This window comes from Lampetra fluviatilis, chromosome 31 (genome assembly GCF_964198595.1).
Source record: "Lampetra fluviatilis chromosome 31, kcLamFluv1.1, whole genome shotgun sequence".
In the NCBI taxonomy this organism is placed as follows: domain Eukaryota; kingdom Metazoa; phylum Chordata; class Hyperoartia; order Petromyzontiformes; family Petromyzontidae; genus Lampetra; species Lampetra fluviatilis.
This window is the reverse complement of record NC_136305.1, coordinates 6,586,067-6,609,724: the sequence shown is the minus strand read 5'-3', so window position 1 is coordinate 6,609,724 and position 23,658 is coordinate 6,586,067. Positions and strand designations below refer to the sequence as shown.

General features: G+C 50.4%; 1 protein-coding gene across 1 annotated transcript in view; it reads right to left on the bottom strand.

Moving 5' to 3' along the window:
* ADCY5 (adenylate cyclase 5) overlaps positions 1 to 23,304 on the bottom strand; it is a 212,531-nt gene extending 189,227 nt beyond the window's left edge. Inside the window, exon 1 of the mRNA XM_078870986.1 lies at positions 20,665 to 23,304. Within this exon, the coding sequence (XP_078727112.1) occupies positions 20,665 to 21,657 (993 nt within the window). The 5' untranslated portion in view covers positions 21,658 to 23,304. The remainder of the gene's footprint in view (positions 1 to 20,664) is intronic.
* Positions 23,305 to 23,658: the final 354 nt, after the last annotated feature.

Below are 23,658 nucleotides of genomic sequence, written 5' to 3'. Positions count from 1 at the left end.
TGCCCACCACTGGGACACGCCGCTTCTGTTTGGGAAGACATTACTCGTTAAATCAGCCTTGGTTTACGGGCACAAGGCAGCTCCCACTCCACGAAGAAGAGATTTCAGCTGGTAACGTCGCAGACCGTCCCCCTGCCTTGCTTTTGAAAACCAAATGTGCGTCCCGTGTACTCGGGCGAGCATTCGGCGTAAATTCCGAACTCTCCCACCTCTAGCTAATCTTTAATCCTAGACCCAACCCAAACATAAACTCGAACCCTTGTGGTAAACCCTAAAATAACCAGAACCCCGACTCTTGCACGAACCCCTAATCCTAACCCGAACTCTGACCCTTTCACTAACCGCTAATGCTAACCCCAACGCTAACCCCAAGTGCTAAATCCACTCACAATCCAACACCAAACCCGAACCCAAGCATGAACCCATAATTCTGACCCCAACCCGAATCCATACTCGAACCCTCCCTTGTACTAAACTCTTAACACTATCCCTAAAGCTAACCTCAACCCTAAAACTAACCGCCTTCCTCCAACTCACTCCAAACTTAACAATATCCCGAACCCTGAATATTATCCAATTTCCCTACCCAATGACTAAAATGGAAATTATATCCCTTCACCTAACCGTCCCTACGCCCAATCGCTTTCGTGATGTCTTCACCTTTCCTACACCGTGCACCCCTGTCGTGTTTTTTTTCACTGTTTGTTGTGGTAACGGTCTGACCCCGTGCCCCAATCGGACATCTGTGAAAAAGAGCTTTACATCTCATCGGATTCCTCCAGCATAAATAAGTATTCTGATTCTGATACTCCCATCAACCTAACCCGAGCACTCTCTGCCACTACACCAGCCCCCACCCTCACCACCACCAACATCCGCAGCCCCTTCTCTCCCTGATGTAAACACAGTCACAGGCACAACGCTGACAAGGTCATTCGCCCTTGGCCGAACACCAAACCTTCGTTTTTTTGTCTTCTCGCCATTGTTTACATCTCAACGCCCGTTCGGGAATATTTGATTCTGTTACATAAACGGCACCAACAAAAAACGCCAACGCATTGTCAACCGTGGGCCCACGGCGAGCGAAAACTTTGTGCTGGGAGCGCCCCTGGTCGGTCGGCCTCTCATTAGCGAAAGCCTCTGTGCCATCATTACGCGGTAATGTAGGAACACACGGTCGAAGGGCGTGCGAGTATGTGTGTGTGTGGTGTGTGTGCGCGTGCGTTAATTGTGGAGAGTGGTAGCCCACTGCTCAACGAACCCAGCGACCCATGTTCGATTCCCGCTCATGGCCAACGCCAGTAACGATTATCCGAACCGGTCCTGGGCCTCCCCTAGGTCGACTCAACCTCAAATGAGTACCTGGTGCGGTTTGTAAACATCGCCAGTCGGGAGAAAAATGCAACTGGACCCACCCCTTGTGCGCTGTATCGTCATTCATAGGTGCTTGCTAACAGCACTTGCCCCAAAAGTCTATTCAGGCTATACGGGGGATCTTTGTCTTTGTGTTAATTGTACATTGCAGTGGTTAACGAACTGCATTATGATTCTTGCGGCCTGAGTTTGATTCACCGACCACGGCTAACTCCAGATATCTGAACCGGTCCCTGGGTTCACCTTTGATCAACCGAAACTCTGACGGGCATGGTGAAGTATGGTCAAACAACCCCCATTGACATCTGGTACATAATTGACAAAGGGATGTACATTTTCCATCTGGTACACAATTGACAGAGGTTCGTAGATTATACATCTGGTACACAAAAGGCACAAGGTCCACAAGGATCGCGTGAAATCTCAAGGTCAACCGTATTTGGCATTAACATGCAGCCCTGTTGTCTAGGTGAGCTTTTATAACAGCTGGGATCTTTGTTGTTTACTTACGTAGCAAAAGGTTTGCAAAGAATCGTGGCATCCCAATGTCGCTTGCTGTCGGAAAGCAGCCGCGAGAAGGTGAAAGCTTTGTTTGTTTTACAGCCTGTCTCATGGACGTACAATTATGCCACGAAAAGCAGTAAGGTCCACAAAGGGATCGTGGGATTCAAAGTCAATGGTAGGTAGCGTCGGCAAGCAACCTTGCGTTTAGGTCAAACGTGCTATTTTTAAAAGCTCAAATTATGACCAAAAGCTTTGTTTACACAACAAAATGCAGAAGACCCGCGAGGGATGCTCGAAATTTCGGAGCCACTCATGCATAATGGCAGTAAGTTGATGACACTAGCTACCTGTCACAACATGTCTGAGCATGACTAGTAAACGTAATTAATGTGCAGGCAAATAACACATCTAATGGCCCCTTGTATACGCCGTATATCAGCTCGTGTGCAGGAGCTAGATGGATTGGTACACTGCCGATGATGGCGACGATTTGGAGAGGCGTTCATCCAGCAGTGAATTGACCATGGCTGACGATAATGATGATGGTGGTGAAAATGTGTACAGGATGATGATGAGACAATGATGACAATGATGGCTATAATGATGCTCTATAAACACTTCCACACGAACATAAATATTCAACAAACTGTAAAAAAACAAGTTTCCCTGCACAACCTTGGACATCTGCGGACCGGGTTCACCTCCTCTTACATATGGAGGGGAATGCGAACTCGGGCACAGAGATAATGACGGTCACCCGCTTTCAAAGTGCCACCCGTCTACAATATCTCCGTCGTAAAATGTTCATTAAAGGCTGGATGGTAAAGGCCGGATATTGAGCGTTATTGCCGCACGAGAAAAGGAAGGTTTCTCATTCCACTGGTGAACCCTTGGCTCTTAATGGGCCATAATGTTTGGAACAACTTTGCAAGCATCGTTGCTTTTTTCGCTCAGATCTCCCATTGCAAAGAGAGATGCGATGTTTGAACACACACCTAGCTGTCCACTGGGAGGTTTTAATGACGTGGAAGTCACAAAGGCCTTCCACAAAGAGTTTTACAGCTGTATCCCTGTTACACCTGCCCACCAATTAAGGCAGGGTATTAACAGAGATAACCGGTGAGCAAGTCAACCAGATTTCATCGAGACCTCTGATAGTAATCATACACGTGCACATGTACGGCCATTTGGTCAATCCACTGCTGGATGAGGGCATCGCCAATCCACGGCGATTTGCGGGGCGTTATTTGGCCAGACTTCATCATGTCGGTATCAGCAATGGTTTTGGTGAAGGCCGGGAGCATAGACGTGGGAGCAAAGTAATGTACAACAGCTGATTTAGCTGCACAGAATGCAGCTGCTGACCACATAGCTCTGCAGCAGCCTTCTTTCGCACCGTACGTAGGCAGCCGTTCTAATTGGAGGTGTGGGGGAAGGAAAACGAACTAAACACAAAAAAGCAGCTCAAAAGAAATGAGTTTTCAACCTAGATTTATAAATGCATCGCTCCAAGTGGTATCTTAATATCACCTGTTTTTATGGATGGTGGTTGCCCATCCAAGAACTATCCAGGCTTCAAACCTGCTTCGCTTCTGTGACCTGATGAGATTGAGTACTTTCAGGGGGAAACCTAGGTACCAACTCCATAACTGTATTACACGAGGCAGATATTGGAGCGTCATGCTATCACTGAGCTGAATGTAGATCCAGTCTCTCTAACACTCAAGAGAGGGATCAAATCTCTCTCCGCCCCCCCCCCCTCATCTTTGAAATAGGTGCCAGTCCATTGGCTGTTCAAAAATAATGGTTAAAATTCCATATGTCTTCGTTGGGTCCAGGTCTATCTCATCAGATGTGGCTCACTTTTGCTGCCCTGGTGATAGAATGATGATGATGAGGCTGAGTGAACCCAATCGGAAATTTGAACTCATAACCCTGCTACACAACCAATCAAGCTATAGTATATTCCACACGTATTAATGTAGTAACAGCTGCCGTTCGCCACTAAGCGGTGGTGAAATCACCACCGTGATTGTGCCAGGCTAGGTGCACTCTCAGGCCATCTCGTGAAGTGTGGAAGGCTCGCTGCAGGCAGGAGGTCACAGGACAGACCCGGGTGCCATGGGCTGACTGACTGAGATGAATGGCAGATGCACCACGGGTGCTCTGTACTGTGCCACCTTGCTGAATTCTGCCCCTATACACACAGCACGCTGTTTATATATAAATACAAACTATGAAGGAATGCATAACCCTTTGTTAATCTATTGTTGGATGAAGGCCTCGATGCTGTGATGTTCGTGGGGGTATTTTGACCATACTTCACCATGCCGGTCAATGCAGGTTGGTAAATGAGGGGTAGCATGGACCTCAAGACCAGTTCAGATATCATTCACCAATGATGTTGGCCTTGGTTGAGAATTTCAACTTAGGTCATCAGGTTCTTAGCACAATCCACTGTGCCGCCACTTCCCCCACATATAAATAAAATAACAATTATTCAAATCCTACTCGAATAAATAAATGCATTCTAATAAAGTTAAATAAACATCAAATAATACGTATATTTCCAACTCTAAATCACTCAACCTGACTCCACAACCCAATCACGTAAACATCACAAAATGTGCAATTAAAACACTCTTAAATGCACGATTATTATTTACTTTGAAGGTTAATTTTAAGTAAATGACCTCGAATGGGTTCACGTGTAATCAGTCAACACGTGGAAGCGTCGCGGACCATTTGTTGCGTTTAATTACCCCTCTAATTACGCTTGGCACTTCTGGGGTCACGCGAGGCACCAGCAACGCATCGCTCACAGGCGCAGGGACACCGTGGTGGCTAGGAGATGTTAACTACCTCACCTGGTATACAGGAGGTCGTGGTTAAATTTCGATTTAAAGCTTTCGTGACTGCAGGGATTCATCTTCTTGGTTCTTTCAAGGCGCCCTTCCCCCCCCCTTCCAACCCAGCTTAAATATATGCTCCAAGCATGGTGCTATTTCATTCAGACGCTGTCGCCTCGACAGACCTGGTTTTCACCTGAGGACGGCTGCTTGCGTTGTGGCCGAAACGTCGTGGGAATTATTTTATTATGTTTTATTTTTACTATTTTATTACTTCCCTTCTACGTGACTTTACCGAAAGAACCAAGAAGAGGAGGTCGTGGGTTCAATTCCCACCCTGAAGTCTGCTGTATATTTGGAGTTTGCGTGTTCTCCCTGTGGTCGTGTGGACTTTTCTCCGGGTCCTCTGTTTTTTCCCTCCACATTTAGAATCCACGTGCGTTTAGAGTATTTGGCTGCTGTAAATTTCCACGCGATAAGCCACTTCGTTGAGCTATTATTTGTGGCCAGGTCGCTTCTGAAAAAGAGCTATATAGCTCAGTGGGCATTACCTGGTAAGATTAAGACTCATCTTTTATCAAGAGCGTATCCCTCTCTTGTCCTCATCCTTAAACCATTTACCATCCCCCTCCTTCCCCTCCCTAACCTCGGCCCTCCCGTTCCCTATCATCACCCTTCCTTGCCATCCCTTCCACTCCCCAACACTCAAATCGCATCCCTTTTCCCTATTAGCCAATACTAATGTACCATTTTTTATTCTTAAAAAAAAATCCTAGATAAGATAAGAACATAATTTTGTGAAGTATATAGTTTTATCTTCTTGGTTCTTTCGGTAAAGTCACGTAGAAGGGAAATAATAAGATTATAAAAATAAACATAATAAAATAATTCTCACGACGTTTTGGCCACAAGACAGCATCTTCCCGACAGACCTGTTCTTCACCTGAGGACGGCTGCTTGCGTTGTGGCCGAAACGTCGTGAGAATTATTTTATTATGTTTTATTTTTATTATTTTATTATTTCCCTTCTACGTGACTTTACCGAAAGAACCAAGAAGATGAATCCCTGCAGTCACGAAAGCTTTAAATCGAAGTGTATAGTTTTAGTTTAGGGGTCCCCTTGTGCGAGTGAATTTTGGGAAAATCCGCGCGGAGTTTCTGGCAGGAGTGCCACATTGGGCCCGGCCAGCGGTAGCAACAGCATTGAAATAAATCCTGGGTCACCGATGGTGGCAGGGACGACAGCAAAGTCTTTCGCCTTCCGCCTGAGCGTGAGGTTCAGACGAGGCCCACGATGATTGTTCATTTTACTGCCTCTCAAGACAAACTCCCGCAACACCCTCGCCAATAAAGCGTCGTAAACGTGATCAAACAGATGGGGGGGGGGGGGGGGTTAAATGAGTGGGACACACCGTGTGCAGTGCGGACTAGGTCAGGTTCACGAAACGGGCATTGGAGTGGTGCCCAGATTTCATACGACAGAGGTGAAAGACCTGAAGCCAGTTATTGGTGGTGGTAACGATGATGATGCTTGCTAGAACGGTTTCCTAGAGGTCACATGCCAAGTGAACAACAGCCGAAGATCGAGCAACGGGAAGGTAAGCGAAAGCGAGACGTGGTGGCATCAGCTGCATTCGTCACGATGACCATCAAAAACAAATGTCAATCTTGTTGCTCGAAAACGTTTCGCACCACCTTGTGCAATAAGTCCTCAAATCCGAGCTGACCTTTTCTCACCACATCTATGTGATCCGTAAGACTGTCTATTTTCATCATCGCAAGATATCCCCATACATAGGGAAATCTCTTTCTCACGCTGCCGCTGAAACTATGATCCGTGCCTTCCTAATCCCCCAGGCGCGATGTGATTGTAATTCTCCTTTTGTGCCGGTCTTCCCAAGTCTCACTCATCCACCATAGCAATTTTTTTTTTTTTAAAAGCTGCTGCAAGCGTGCTTACTCATACCGTAAACATCATCACCCATTTTACGTTCCCTTCATTCGCTCCCCATTCATTCTAGAATCAAGAATAAGCTCGCCCATGCAATTCACAAGAGCCTGCATGGTCGCCCCCTGCTCATCTCTCCGCTTCCATTGCCGTCTACGCCCCTCGCCGAGCACTCCATCGGGGAGGCTCGCGGCAACCCAAAAAAAATAACGCGAAAAACCCGAGGCGCACGCACGTTTACTATTTAAGCATTAACTAAAGCGATTTTTTGTATTTTTTACGAGGTAAGGCCCACTGAGCTGTGCAGCTCTTTATCGGAAGCGACCTGGCCACAAATGATAGCCCAACAAAGTGGCTTATCGCGTGGAAATGGATAGCAGCCAAAAACTCTAAACGCACGTTGTTTCTAAATGTGGAGGGAAAAACCCGAGGATCCGGATAAAAATCCACGCGACCACGAGGAGAACACGCAAACTCCAAATATACAGGCATCAGGGTTCTGGATCGAACCCACGACCTCCTGTATACCAGGCGAGGTGGTTAACATCTCGCCACTGCGGCGCCAACAGTCTGGCCTGCATTCTCACCACGTGCACGTTCCACTGTTCATGTCTCAGTTAAAACTGTGTCCATTCGACTTGGCCTCCTTGGATAAACAGCTGATGCTTTGAGGGTTTTATTTGGCTGAACGGGTCCGAGTCAGCTGCCACTCCCTGCCGCCTGAGGAGCTGTCCTTGCTTGTCTGAGGAGCTGGGAGCTCATTCTGAAAGTCGGTCCGTGGGGCTGACGCTCTGGGCTGCTGTGAGGAGCTGAGACTTCGACTTGTTCAGCAATTTAAATACCAAGTCACATATCCATCGATCAACTTACTTTTCACAAACCTGTTGTACATTTAGTTGACGTCTGCACTTCTGAAACCTCGCTCACGAGTTCCTTCTCGGGGGACTGGCCGCTTGCTCTGACGTTTACTCGTGCTTTGAGATGCGATTGTATGAATGACGCTCTACATATTAAAAAAAAACTCTTCCATGTTATTATTAATATCAGTCACCCAGTATGAATCTCACATGACAGAAACCCTGGAGCAATTGTCAACACCGCTGCTTCATAAAAGATCGAGTCAAGCGCGCCTGAGAGAAACCCACTCTTTGTCTCGGCCCGGCGACCATCGCACGCACGATCGCTGTTGCGGCACGAAGTAGTCTGTCGCTGTGTCGAGCGGACCAACGCAACACGGAGCTGCCACCGCCGACTGCCGAGCGGTGCATCGATCTGTCGGCGAGCCTGCGCCAGTTCGTCGACCACCCGGCCGGGCAGCTCAGCGGCAGAGCGAGCGGCTCGCAATCGGAAAGGTTGCGAGTTCGAATCCGTGGTAAGGAGGGTTTCACCAGGCCCGACGTCACTCCGTGGTCAATAAGTAAACAGTGGTTTGCCCTGTATGCATGTTGAACTTTTTTCGCACCGTACGTTGCCAACTCAGATAGACTCGCCCCTCCCCCCCCGCTGTCAAAGGAATATGGAAGTTCCACAATCGACCCAACCACGTCATCGATTATATTCATTTCGGCATTACGACAGAGCGGTGACTATTTTGAAGCCCGATGCTGCCAAATGCTCGGCGTGCTCAAGAGAAGTCAACGGGCTTGATTCTCCACGCGGCTTGCACATTATCGACGGCAATAGGAGCGCGTCATCTGCCATGCAAGTGGGCGAAGAGATTCCCCCCCCCCTCCCCCCCCACAGTAACATTTTGAAGAGTAAATGCGATTGTGCGCCGTATCGTGACCACGTGGGGTCCCGTGAGCCAGGGCTGCTTGCGGCGGCACCTGGGCAATGAACCCGGCGAGTTCCTGGCTGCCCGCTAACAACAGTGGCGAGCGAAATTTGGCCAGCGTGGTGGTGAAGTATGGTATTAAATGCGCGAGTTCGTAAATAAGAATCCCTGACTGACAAGGGCACGTCCGTTGCCTTGAACGTTATTTAATTCGAATTATTTACCATGTTTTTTTTTTAGGGATTGCTCTTGCCAGAGGCAATGTGGAATTTTGACCGCTGGCTTCAGGGCTGCCAATTGACATGACCAACCGCACCACATTGCGACGACTTGAATGTTGTCTTCACTGTAACCAAAATCCCCGATGTCGCTTAAAAGTCGTAAAGAAAAACTGTCATCGTGCATAGATCTTTGAACAATGCTGATCAACTCACTGCGCGTGTGCCGCTCACGCTGCTGGGTGGACAGAGGCAGGGTGAGGGGGCGGCGGGAGACATCTCCCCTTCACTACTGCCAGCACGGTACCCAACCCCCATTTTTGTGAGGTTTGCCGGAGCGACGGGACAGACTTCTCTCACGCCGTTCGAGGCGTGGCAAGGTTTACGCAGAATTTACGTCGCATGCAGGTCTTTCGTGCCAAGGTCACAATGCCACGAGTGTTTTTATGCATTAGCTCTTTATTTTGCATCGTGCGCCTCAAGAGGAGAGCTAAAATAGGTACGCCAATGAGGGCTTTATTGGCTTTATTGTCCCGTGACAAATAGGTTGCGTCTGTTTGTCTGCGCGTATGTGCGCGCGAGTGGCTTTTTAGAACTCTTTTTCTGGACGCATACATTATCATTATTATCTGCACTCGGTCGAGTGCAACTCCGGTTTCCACCACACATTGAGAGGAGACCGATGGATCGCCACTCACCTGCCCTTGACCCGGAGTCAAGGTGGGCACTTGGCGTACGCGAGCCAAGTGCCCGACCGTAAAACCTTAGCGGCCCAAGCAGTCCAAGTACGAGCTCAAATCAAGATCTGAATAAATGTAAAAAAGTTCACTTCTGTGAACTCATTGTTTTAATAGTAATCGCTCCCACGTGGCAGCGTCTGTCTCGTGTCGACATCTTTTTTCACTTTCCTACATTTGTCTCATCTCTCTTCTCTCATTTCGCTACGCCTCCATCCTTTTGTCCGCATTTCTCTCACCTCGCCACATCTCCACACCTCTCGTCAATACCTCTTAGATACATCTCACGAGGAGGAGTTGATGAACTGAAAGGTGGGAACTTCAAAATTGACCTCTACTCGGGGCACCGCCAATGAATGGGCCAGCACCACCACTGCCCCAGTTCGAAGGTTCGGTGCTTGACGCCACCATCAGAATGAAAAGTGCGCCACTGCTCACATAAGTCATGGGTGGCACTTGGCATCAATGGCAGCCCGTAGTGTAAGCTCCACATTACCAAACCGGAACCCAGTCTCGCCATGGGGTGAACAATGTTCGCTTCCCACAAAACAGTACTCATTTTAGTGACCCCCCCCCCCCCCCCACAGGCGCAAAGAGCTGAGTCGACCCCCAAACGGGATTTTAACTCAAAACCTTCCAGTTTGTAAAACAACCACTATTGACTTCCCACATTTAGGTACTAATTATTGTGACCCCACCCTCCCCACGGGAATTATGGGCTGAGTTGGTCCCTCCCCCAATCGTGATTTGAACTTTGCGGCCGCTCACATTCCCTGAGGAACAAAACTTCTGCTCTGAGTGTGCTCTGGGCAGTTTATAAATAAAGCTTGTTTTTCTTCTCTTAGTTTCAGCAGCATTACCGCATTGTCCCCTGACTAAATGTTGATGAATGGCATCACATGAACGTGTCCAAATTGGGAGTTGTGGGGTTTTTCCCTTTAAAAAATCTGGTGAAAGATGAGTTAGCCAAAAAAAGCACTTCATGTGAAACATTTTCCCCGAGAAAAGTGGTAAACAGCAGTTGCCGCTCCACGCATCTTTCCGTAAATATCTCAAACAGATCCAACTTCGAGATGTCTCTTCTATGAACATGTTGCTACCAGCTGCGTACTTAACGAGTGTGCAGGCAGGAATCGCATCCCAAGGCTACCCAGGCCGGGTCATGGGTTAAGGGGTGGGGGGAAGTAGGGAGGGAGAGTGGATGGTGGGAATTTGGACCATGGTGGTAGGGCGGTCACATTTCATTCCTTGCATCAGGGCCCACACGCAAACCACGCTACGCCACTTAACGGGGCGATAGTCATCTCTGCAGTGCGCCCCCATGAGCCTGTAGTGTAAATTCCACATTCATATGGCGTGGACCAGTCTCTCCATAGGACAACCACCGTCGACTTGTCTTCAGAATTGGCGCTCTTTGTATAGACCTCAAGACGAATAATATCGCTGAGAGAAACTTAAGTGCCTGGAGAGTACCCAGGCCTGGAATTCTGAAACCTACTTACTGCCTTTTTGGAGGTGCCACCTCAATAAGCATTTTACACAAGGGTACCTATCCCAGAACAATGTATGCATGCATGTTGAACTTCTTTCGCACCGTACATAGCCAACCGTGCTAATCGGAGGTGCCGGCGAAGGACAACAAACTAAACACAACAAGCAGTTCTAAAGAAATGAGTTATCAATCAAATTTTCAAAATGCATAGCTCCATTGGCTTCCTTATATCGGGAGGGCGTTCCAGACGGCCGCAGAATCCACCAACCCCCTGTCTCAAGAGTCGCTTGGTTCGCGAGTGCCGCGCACTATCGCGAGCACACGTGGCAGAACGTAAACACGCCGACACTTGCGATACACAGAGTGCGGCCTGAAACACGAGAGGTTTAGCAGTTGCAATGTCACGTGACCGCGGTGGTGTCTGTATAAAATAATAGATATGGACTTGCCCGCCCGTAATCCAGCTCACAGAAGAGTGGGCCCCAATGCATGAACATTGCCTGACAAGGACAGATGCTGCCCTTAGAAAGGTTTAGCACAAAGCATCTCACACAGACACCGCACTTTCGCCTTTATGCATTTGTATGCCAGTCTGCGTGGGATGGACGAGTGGTGGCGACGTGGTTAGCGCACTGCGTTTCACAACCATGGCAAACAATCAGTGTTGATTATCTGAACTGGTCCTGGCCTCTCCAAAGGTGGTCAGGCATGGTGATGGCCCCCCACCCCCTCGTGTACCATGCCAGCCTTCGTAAGGTGTTGCCCAAATAGTCTGTTAAGGCTATACGGGGGATCGTTGTCTTTGTGTGTGTGTGTGTATCACTGCAACGTCTCTTTTGTTGTGTATTGTATAAACTAAACTATGTTTTTATTTTACCAGGTAAGGCCCACTTGAGCTATACAGCTCTTTTTCCAAAGCGACCCGGCCACAAATGATAGCTCAACAAAGTGGCTTATCGTGTGGAAATATATAGCAGCCAAATAGTCTCAACGCATGTTGCGGAGGGGAAAACCAGTGACACGAGATAAAAATCTATGCAATCACGGGGAGAGAGACATGCAAACTACAAATATATGGGCGTCAGGGTCAGGATTGAACCCATGACCTCCTGCATGCCAGGAGAGGGAGTTAACATCTCACCACCGTGGCATAAAGAGGCCACAATCGCTCCGAGCCCCCCAAACTCCGGGGCACCCCCCCCCCCACCCTCTAGATTCCAAGCAGATATATTAGTTGTCTTTTTCCTATTGCAGTATACACTGCGCTAATTCTGTACTGCAATTCGGTCCCTATTATACTCTGTTCAGAATTGCAAACTAATATATGGACTGCATTCCTGTACTGTATGCGTAAATAACACGCCGTCCGTGTGATATATACGCAGTCCACATTACGGTATACACTTGTGAAAAATATGACAGCATACAATACCGTACATCTATTTCTATAATACATATTAAATGTAGGGTAGGTACATGGAAATGTGATGGGTTTTTTTTGGATCAATCTCGGCAAATCTACGGTGCTGTATTTCATTGGCGAAATACTACATCGACCGACCGAGTGTCTATCCCAAACAAAGCAAAACAAATTTGCGTTTGCATTGCGCTTCGGTAAAAATCATAACACTCGCGACCATCGGCGTCTTAGCAACAGCAGCCGTTCGCTCACATTCCCAACTAAGCCGCGGCTATTTGGTGGTGATGCTAACCCTTGCTGCGGTGTTAGTGGTGCACGAGCACAAATAACAATCAACACATTGAAACTGAAATCACTACATCACCCCCCCCCACCCCACCAGGTACTCGCACCTGATAGGCTAGTCGCCTGACGTGGCAGGTTCTTGTAATCACCCAGCGACACGTCACGGTACTCGAATTGTAAATGTTGTAGGTTTACTCTCCTATTTGACACGTTTCGTTTACGTGACAAACCTCGCTAATTGGCTGTGTCGGGAAGCAGCGGGTTTAACGACACATTTATATTTATATTTACGCGATCTAACCCAAAAAATACCTTTGGCATGGGAAAACTCAAAACATTCGTCAACAACAACAACAACTGTGGCCTTAAAAGGGGAAAACAAAACATATAATAGGCGACGTTTCTAACAACGGCCCTTCTTCACAGCACATTAACAATTCAGTGTAAAATGCAGTGTTCTCAAAACACTGCGCCTATTACTTCCGTCAAGGTTGCGGAGGTTAGTGGTGTGCGTGGTGGTGGTGGTGGAGGGGGGTTTCCGAGTCCTCGTTGGGAGATTTGATGACGACCTGATGACCCCGAGTAGATTCCGCAGCGCCGTGGCAGTGGTCAGCAAAAACCTCGTCGACAAAAACCCCATTACGGTATCTTCCCCTACCACCCATACCCCCCCCCACCCCATATCCCTTCTCTGGCCCCCCATTCTCACCATCATCCCCGCCGCCGCAGCCCACACGTGCAACGCGCGGATCGTGTTCACTGATGAATGCTTAAAGTGCAACTCTTATAACGCGCGTGGCTTTCTTCACATTCGGACGTCGCGCGCGTGCGGGCGCGTGCAGCATTGCGCGTCGCTGGCTTCGTCCAATGCGCCCCTCTGCCCACGAATGGACCGTTGGCATTCAAACAAAACGCCCACAATACAATGGGCCAATCTTTTGTTTGCAAGCGTTCCCGTACGTGTGTGTATGTTGAGCTTCTTTCGCACCGTACGGGAGCCAACCTCGCTAACCGGAGGTGCGGTTCTTAATAGGTGCTCTCCAACAGCACCTACTCACCAACAGTTTAATGGGGGTGCTTGAGCCATCATCACACATGTGTTTTTTTACTGACATTGCACCTTGCATGCAGTGCAACGGGCTGGCCAGGTTAAGGCCTGGTGCTGTTAGCGAGCACCTCTTAAGGAAGCCCACGTGAGCGGTGGTGGGGGATAGGGGGAGGGGAGAGGGAGGAGTCCTCGCACGTGCTTGCTTAGCTGCCTTTGTCTCTCCCAGCATCGGTGACATTGGCAGCGCGTGCCACCGACATGACACGAGGCGCTATCTTCGGGCTAAACAAGGGGTCGAAGAGCCATTTTTTTTTTATCCGGTAAAAAAAACCCGTCAATATTTTAAGAGCCGCAATGCGTGCGAATAACATCACGACGCAGTCCTCGATGAGCCGCAGGTTTGCCCATCCCCTGGGCTAAGCCGACATAGCCGTGGCAATGTCCGGGGTACAACCGGGTTGCCACTGACAATGGGGATCAGGGAGTTGAACTCAAGAATAAGGGATCTAAATCCCTCCATAAAAGGCAGCAGAGCAAGAGAGCGTGTGTCTCGTACGAAAGTTTCAATGAGACCCGGAGCGACATCAGATCTTTTGAGGGATTCTACAAGATGTGTTGCACCCAAATATCAGTACAAAGGATATCCAGTTTTACAACAGCAAAAAACCCCACAAATGCACCAGATATCTTCTGACTGTGGAAACTAAGCAGGCTTTGATCCTGGATAGTGCTTGGATGAATGGTCACCACGCATACCAGGTGTTATAGGCTGTGAAACTACGTGGTGGGAAAGCAGCGAGCTAGTAAAGTAAAATCCTTTATTATACTGTACTTCTACGCTGCCCGCATCTATACTCCCTGCCTTTACTTCACCACACTATCCAGCATGGTGAAGTGTGGTCAAAGAACCCCATGTCAGATTGGGCCACGGGGGAGGCCCTAGTCCAGGAGTGAATAGATCATGGCGGTCGATGATGAGGATTAATATACAATTGACCATATATTCAGCAGCTTTCACGGACTACAAAAAATCTTTAAGATGTCTCCATCATTCTGAATGGGTTTTGGAAAACATTAAGATGTTTTTTTAATTCAACATTCTTCCGCACGAGATTTGAGCGTCGCGCTCGGCAGTGAAACCTCCAACAAAAAAGATTCGGCCAAACATCCAAAGCAGGAGGATACTTCTGCGCAAGAAAAGACACGGGCATGAGACTCGTCATCATATGAACCACCTCACATTGCAAGGGCCACTCTTAAAGCTAACGACTCTCATAGCCGCTTTGTCACTTGCGGCCAAATGTCGAATGCCAGAGTCCGCAAGGATTGCGCGCATCGATCGATAAACCCACGCTACTAAAGGGACCCTTTATAACAATAAACACCGTTCCCCCGAAGCACACACATTAATACCCCCTATCACAGACGAATGACATACCGCCGGGCGCAAGCGCTGTTAGCGAGCGCCTATTAAATTCAGGATCGCACGGCACACGACAACGTTGCCAGGCTGTGTGGTGGAGACAGTGTGAACACGTGCGGACGCTGGTTACGCGATCTTGTTGAGAATTCCCGGTAAAAAGGTAAATAAATAGACCCCCTTGTTAGATCGGTGATATCCATATGAAGGTTGACACCGGACCAGAGTATGATTGTTTGAGCGTAACCTTGCTGGGATAATATTACTCTGGAAAGCCAATAGGCTAATGGAATAAAATAAATATATATTTCATTTCACGTGGAAACACAGACCTGCTGATGTCCACACCTCACACCACGTGATCATTTAAGGCCAATATGATCGAAAGCAAGTCTCAGATAAAAAAAAATCACATCCAGGATTTCAACCCAGGTACTGTATGTGGTAAGCTAAACGTTGCACCACTGCTACTCTTCACCCTACCACACACATACACACACAGATCCCTCATTCAGTCTTACAGGATGACGGGGCAAGTGCTGTTAGTGAGCAGCTTTTAAGACTGGCACAACACACAATGCGGTGATGTTTCCCATGCCATGCCCAGCAGCCTTTGTCTCTCCATTCTGTTTTCACATTGTACCACACCACAACAGATACTCATTTAAGGTTAAGTTGACGTAGGGCAGGTTTTGAAACCACTTGGCCAGTGATGTTAGCCGAGGCTGAGAATCCAAGTCGTGTCACCGGGTTTGTGGTGCAGTGTACAAACCACGATGCCACCACTCCCCGACACACAACACATTCGGTGATCTCCGTTTAACCTGAATAAGCTGACGGAATGGGAGCTGGCGGTGTTCACGAACACCTATTAATAAGGCTGGCACAGCACCACGCTCGCCCATCCGTCTGCATTCTCCCAAGCGGCGAGCACGGAGAGTCACACGTTGTACACACTTTATGCAGAGTCAACCTAAGGGAGGCTCTCAGGCAAGGTCAAGATGCACGTTTGACATTGCTGATGTTACATCAAGACCCCGGGGTGGCATTGCCTAAGAGCCACCTCCCAACGCAGACGCACACACACACTTCGTGCACGCAAAAGATGGGCATCTCCCGATTGACCTTGTAGGGCAGCGACGGGCAACGCAGACGATTCAGTGGGCCACGTGAGCGGCCCTCCTTCACCTCGGTGGGCCGCGAGCTCGACGCAGTGCATGTGCGCTAATCGTGACCCCACGCGAGAGACACTGAGACCAGGCCCCCACCGCATGAGGCCCGCGGGGTCTACGCTCGCACCAACAACGGCAAACGGCCACCATTTGCCACTGAGTTGTGGAGACGTCATCACAGCCACAGCGCTTGTGCCAGGCTGGGTGAACTTTCGAGGGCGAGTGTGTCAAGACTCACCGGCGGGTCACAGGACAGACCCAGGCGTTATGGGTTAACTGATGTGATGGGCAGGTGCGCCATATGTGCTCTCCACTGTGCCACCAATGCAATTGAGTTGGGGAGGGAGGAAAGCCCAGCACACATACAGACAAAAACCTCCCGTATAGGCTTTACAGACTGTTGGAACAAGTGCTGTTAGCAAGCACCTACGAAGGCCGGCACGGCACGCGAGGGGGTGGGTGGCCAACACCACGCCCGGCCGCCTAATGTCTCCCTAATGGCGATGTTTACTACACACCGCACCAGGTACTCATTTGAGGCTGAGTCGACCTAGACGAGGCCCAGCACCGGTTCAGATAATCCTCACTGGGTGTTGGCCGTGAGCGGGAATCGAACCCGGGGCGTCAGGTTCGTAGCGCAGCGCACTAACCGCTAGACCACCGCTTCCCACAAACAGACGAGCACACACACTCACACACACTGCAAACACAACTGGCCCAGTGCTCGGTTAATGGTAAATCTGACACGGCCAAAGTCTGGGCCATTTACACGGCGGAAAGCGACTAAATAACTGCAGGGGACAACCAATTTGCAAAAACCGTAATCATTAATTCATAGCCGGGACTTCTGTATTCTGCGCGTGTGTGAATGTGTGGGCGTGTGTGTATGTGCTTGCTAATAGCATTTGCCCCGAAAGTCTGTTAAAATATATGGTGGATCCTTATCTGTGTGTGTGTGAAAGTTGCCATTGCCGGCACCCTTTCATTATATTGCAACGTAACTCAATGGCCAAACGCTGCCCCTTCGTTATGCGCACACTCACGTGCAGAAAATGCGGGGCTCCGATTTGTTTCCGAACCGCGTGCGCATTCGAGCTGTGCTTGTTTCCCCGATCTCTATCTGCGTGCACGCGCACAACGATTCTGTTGCACCTCGACACGTGCCCGATGGTCGCCAAACAAATGCTCCACGTGGCTTCGAGGGCACCGATTCGAATGTGATTGTTGACACGCACGTGGTCACGAACCGCACGCGTCAGTGGGGAGCGTTGGCGGAGCTGCGCACCGCGAACCCGGCGACCCGAGTTCGATTGCCGCTCACGGCCAACGCCGGTGACGATTATCTCAACCGGGGTTCTGCGCCTCGCCTAGGGTCGACTCAGCGTCAAATGAGTACCCGGTGCGGTGCGTAAAAATATCGCCACTGGGGAGACAAAGGCGGTCGGGCGTGGGTGCCTGGCCACCCACCCTTGCGCCGTTCCAGCCTTCATAGGTGCTCGCTAACAGCACTTGCCCCAACAGTCTGTTAAGGGGATCTTTGTCTCTGTTTATATGCAAGTGTCCCACCTAACTTCAAGAGCTCCGATGCAAGTGCAAAGCGCTCATGTGTGTGCGCGCGTGTAAATATGCCCTAGGTCCCGTGCTAGACAGTGGGATGTATCTAGCATTCCAGAAAGGTACACATACGGACACACACGAAGCAAGTGAGCGAGCCAGCTGCGTTACACGCTGTGGCGTTGTTGTGAAAACAAAATGGGGACCCACAAAAAAAGCGATTGTCACATTCAGGCCACGCGATGCACCACAGCCATCAACAACATCCTCCGATCGGACCAGGATTTGTTGTTGTTGTTGCACACACACGTGTGTGGGTGCACGCATTAAATATTATAGCTACCTGCTAAAAGTGTCCAAACATGTTCTGCGTGGACTTCGTTCAAGCACTGGTTATCCATGTCTGGCGGTGCAATTTAGCTGCCGAATGTGTAAAGCCGAGAGATGTTTTAAGTGGCAGGCTGCTTCGAATTTGGCATCGCATCTGCTGCTCTCCGGATAAAATGCATGCTTCTGTTTACCACGTGGCGGGTTTTCGCGCCCGATATTATCTATCAAAGGTTTTTGGGTTGGATCCCGTAAATATAAATGTGTCGTTGAACCTGCCACCGCCCGACGTGGTAAATTGGTAAGGTTTGTCACGTAAACAAGTGACGACATCACATTTATTCCTGTATTTAAGACCGAAACAGGAGGATTTCTCCACAAATCTGGATGTCGCCTGATGATGCTAGTTGTAGTTACTGGCGAAACGTCGTACTCGAATTATAAATGTTGTGCGTTTACTCTCCAACACACCGGTGTGCTGTGCTAGTAACGAACTGGCATGCTTTGTTGTTTACGTGACAAACCTTACTAATTGGCTGTCGGGTGGTGGCGGGTTTAACAACACATTTATATTGATTTAACCCAAAAACGTATATTACGGATGCATGCCTCTATCTTAAAAGACAAAAAAACACCCTCAATGCATTTAATTTTTAACATCCAGGTGAGAGATGTGCAAGGCACTCAGATCCTATACGTATTATTTCAAAGTAGGACAGTCAAAATTTGAATTAAAAAAACATCTTAATGTTTTCCAACTCAAATAAGCATGAGTGCGTTGCTCATCTTTTACAAAAACATTCGTGGAAGTTCCACATTCGTATGGAATAGGCCAGCCACCACATAGAGCAAGTTTTAACGTCACACAAAGTGTTACTTCATTGTAATAAACAAAGACAGAGATTCCCCCATATAGCCTTCATTGTTGGGGCAAGTGCTGTAACGCCTATGAAGGCCGGCACTGCACAACGAGTGGTTGGGTGGCCAACACCACGATGTTTACACATCGCATCAGGTTCTCATTTGAGGCTGAGTCGGCCTAGGGGAGTCCCAGGACCCGGTTCAGATAATCGTCACTGGTGTTGCATTCACAGGCCTCGGCAGACAAGCGGACGAGTTGATCCCCGTCCTACGACGGGGCTTGAACTCATCCTCCCAATTGAGATTCGCTTCCACTAATCAGGGTTTTCAAAATTAAAACTCATTGCACATTGCGCTGTGATCATTCTGGCTCATAGAGGCGTACTCTTATGAACTAGCGTGGCACATGGCCTACAGCAGACGGCGTGCATTTCTTCACAAAATAACACTGCAAGTGACAAAATAGTAAACAATACACGCGCGAGAGTACATTCACTGAGGAGATGGAATGACGAAGTTTGGAGCTAGTTGGATTGTTACGTTGCAAGATTGAGAGAGGTGGCCGGTGGCTTTGGGAGGCCTTCATGCAGCAGTGGATCGACCACGGCTGATGACGATTAGTGACACAACTGTACCCGTGATGTGCTTTGAAATTAAACCGGCGAACACAAAATCTGACGGGATGATAAAGAGCACGTGGGATCATGCAAAACAACAAGCCCCCAGCGAAGAATGCCTCGATCGCTCGTGGAAGCGGATCTCCTTCCCATATATGATAAAGAATCTCAAATATCAGCGCCCCCTCACCTGCATAAATAAATGACGGCGAATTGATGTGCGTTTTTTTGGCCAATGTCACCTCGCCTGGCAGCTGCAAGCCAACCATGCTGGGAATCCATTAGTATCAAGTTTTTTCGTTTTTTTTTCCTGTTCACATTGTTAAATAAAGCGTGACCTTAGCCGCATCCAGAGATGATCTTGCACTGTAGTATGACGCTACCGAGCCATTGCGCCAAACGTGACGACGACGGTGTGCGTGTGTTGTGTGTGTGTCGAGCGGCGTCTGGTGAGATGTCAATTCCCTACGCAGTGGCACAAAAACGTTTTAAACGGTCTGAGACTTGCAATTAAAACGTCGGGGGAGGAAAAAAACCACACGCACACATGCACACACCAAAACACATTCGTGCAATAGCAAAAAATATATTAAAATACTTTCAATTACGCAGGAAAGCTTTGCTAAAACCCACATAATTGTTTTAAAGAGGGCCCTGCATGCTGAGGAAGTTTGGCTTAAGAAAAACCTTTCAAAATTGGCCCAACATTCCAAAGTGGATATAAGCAAAAGTGCATTCCGTTTTAGTCCATCAGCCTATTGGCTTTCCAGACCAATATATCAAGTAGCACTTGTACACAGCAAGCAAACTCTGGACTGGTTTCAAGCTTCTGGGCCGCATTTGCAGATATCAAATGCTGGGAGATTACCTTGATGGTTATTGGCAAGAGCGCTCTGTATAGAATATGGGGACCCTGTTCGACGCAAACAAGAAATCATTTGTGTGCGGTATTCCAAAGCAGCACTTTTCTGAAACGGAGCCTTCATAATCACATTTCTGGTTAATGATTTTAAACATATTTAGTTTTTTCATGAATCAGTGACCGCCAACCGTCGACCACCCACCTGCTTCCACAGGTACACGTCGTGGCTGTTCTTCTTCCACGAGATGACCATGTGCGCCGTGGACAGCGCGATGCCGCTAATGACGGCCGCCCTCATGCGCACGGGCAGCAGCGTGTAGATCATGTACACGAAGAACACGGTCCACCAGATGCCGTCGGACGCGCTGCGCGGGCTCACGCTCACCACCGACATGGCCTCGATGACTCCGATGGCGAGGATCACCGTGTAGCACACGAGCCACATGTGGTCCTGGTGGAAGCCGTTCCGGTTGCAGAGGACCATGAGCAGCAGGAAGGCGCCGATCGAGATCGCGAGCACCAGCACGTAGGCCAGGTCGTACTGGCCCGCCAAGCAGTGGAAGGTGAGCATGACGCTGCACACGAGGACCAGCAGCCCCATCAGCATGGTCAGGCTGCTCTGGTTGAGCCGGAAGAAGTACCTTTGGTAGAGGCGCTCCAGCTTCTCGGGCTGGAACTTCTTGGAGCGGAACACCTGCAGGACGCTCGCCCAGCAGCTGGTGCCATCCCCGGGCCTCGCGTTGTCCAACGAGGCCACGTCGAGGGCGTCCATGTCACCCAGCACGGCGCCGCCGCCGCCGCCACGAGCATCGTCCCCTCGCTCCTCCAGGCCCAGCTCCACGGACTTTGGCCGCACGCCGTGCCTCCCGCGGCCCGGCTCGTCCTGCCACGCCGGCTTGGAGCGCACGGACCTCTGCTGCTGGTTGTGGTGGTGATGGTGGTGGTGATGGGAGGACGTGCCACCACCACCGCCGCCGCCGCCACCGCGTCGCCAGCGGCTCTTCTTGTGCTCCAGCCTGGCGTGGTCGATGCCGTTGTACTTGGTGTCCATGACGGCGATGCCGTTCTTCTCCTCTTCGGGCCAGGCGCGTCGGGTGCTCTGCTCTTGAGGAGGAGGCCGAGGGGTGGAGGAGGAGGTGGCTGCGTGCGGAGCGTGCGCGGTGCTCGGAGGACTCACACTGTTAGGGCGGGACATGGTGCTGAACGTGCTTGCATCGCAAACCCCCCCACCCACCCACACACACAACCCCCCCGGGACCTCAGACCGCCACCGGCCGTAAAGCCATGGAAGCCACCCTCGATCGTGTCCACTTTGTCCACCGACCCCCAAGGCAAACTTCACGCCACTCGCCCACCACCACCACCAATCGACGCGGCCTCAAACGAATCTGTGCGCCACCGGCGGATTGGTGTTCGTCACGACCACCGCCGGCCTTGAAACAAAACAAAAAATTGCACGCAGCCCGGACTTCTCGCCGGTACGTGCCGCCCTCTGATCCTGAACGGGACGGATCGACAGGACGCGCGTTGAGACTGGAGTGGATGAGACGGGAGCGAATTGCTCCCTCGGATCGCTTGGACCTCACCTCCCTCCCCCCCCTCGCAGCAACGTTGATGTGGACCTCAGGGCCGACGGTGCATCCCCTCCTCGATGACTGTCAACGGGATGACGTTCAGCCAAATCCTCTCCACCGCCATCCTCCTTCGCGCCCGAGCCGCGATGTCAGCGAGCTTGAGAAGACGCGACCGGTGGCACGCCGAAGAGGCGGTGGGTAGAGGTTGTGGGCGCCGTGGGGGATTTAAATGAGCAATGTGGGAGGCGAACGACGGCACAAGCGAGAATGAAAATCACCACGGCGCTCTCTGTAATTAACGGGCGAACCCGACGAGAGCTGCCTTCGGTGAGACGAGGGGTGGGTCTCGAATGGCCGGCCGGAGGCCCCCTCGCTGGTGTTCGGTCTCTAAATGTACAGAGCGGTGGGGCGCTGAATTCACTCACGGGGGAAGAATCGCCGTGGATGGCACCTCATCGTTCAAATCGTCTCCCGCGACGTTCGCGTCCGCTGGCCCCCGTCCTCTCGGTCCGACTCCCGGTGCTTGGTCTCCTCCTCGTGTCCCCCCCCTCCACTGCGGATGGGCGCCAGCAGTGGATAGAGAATGTCTCGCCAGGGGGTTGCTCAGCGATGCTGCGTTGGTGCTGCGCTGACCGCGTGTCTGGCTGGGGATTGACGGCTGGTCGCTCCGCTCGTTGTTGCGTCCCGAGGATGTCTCTCGCTCCTCTCTCCGTGTTGTCTTCTCTGTCTTGTCCGTCTATGTGTGTCCGTGTCCTCTCTCTCTCTCTCTGTGCGCATGTGCGTCTGTGTCTCTCGCCCGAACGTGCGACAGCGTCTGCCGCTCGCTCTGGTCTCGATGCGTCTGTGTTGCAACGTCGCCGCTCTCTCGTCTATACACTCGTCTCTCCCATCATCATCATCACCACCACCCTTAACCGCTCTCCCCCTCTACTCGTGTCCCTATTTCTCTCTCTCCTGTTTCCTCTCTCTCTCTGCCTCTCTTCTCCGTGTGTGCGTGTCGTCTCTTCTCTCTCACTCTGTGTGCGTCTCTGTAATAGATGCGGTCTCCCAATGACGATTTAAAAAAGAACGCACACGCGCAGGAAGGAGACTCACACGGAGAGACACGCGCGCACGGCAGGCAGACGCAAGCCTATTCTATGTAAATGAAGAATCCGCCGAGCATCGCACAGGACAAAGACGAGAAAGAGGCGATTTAGTCTACCCCGTCTACAGACGCGCAGCACAATCTCTCATCCCTCGCCGTCCGTGGCACGGCCACTCAACCCGCCCGCCCCACGCAGCCCAAGCCAGCCACCCACCTACCCACCCCTCCTCCTCCTCCTTGCTGCCTGCCTCCATCACACATCACCCGCCACACGCACCTCCTCCTCCTCCCCCCATCGCTCTCCTCCTCCCTCCCTCCTCCCTGCCTGCCTCTCTTCTCCTGTGCGCACTGCCCGCTCATGGACACTGCGAATATAAAGAACCCCCCCCCCCCAGTGTAGTCTGAACAAGTGCTGTTTGCGAGCACCTACAAAGACCGGCACGGTGGTTGGTCAGCACCACGCCCGGCCGCCTTTGTCTCCCGAGTGGCGATGATTACACACCGCACCAGGCACTCATTTGATGCAGTCGACCAA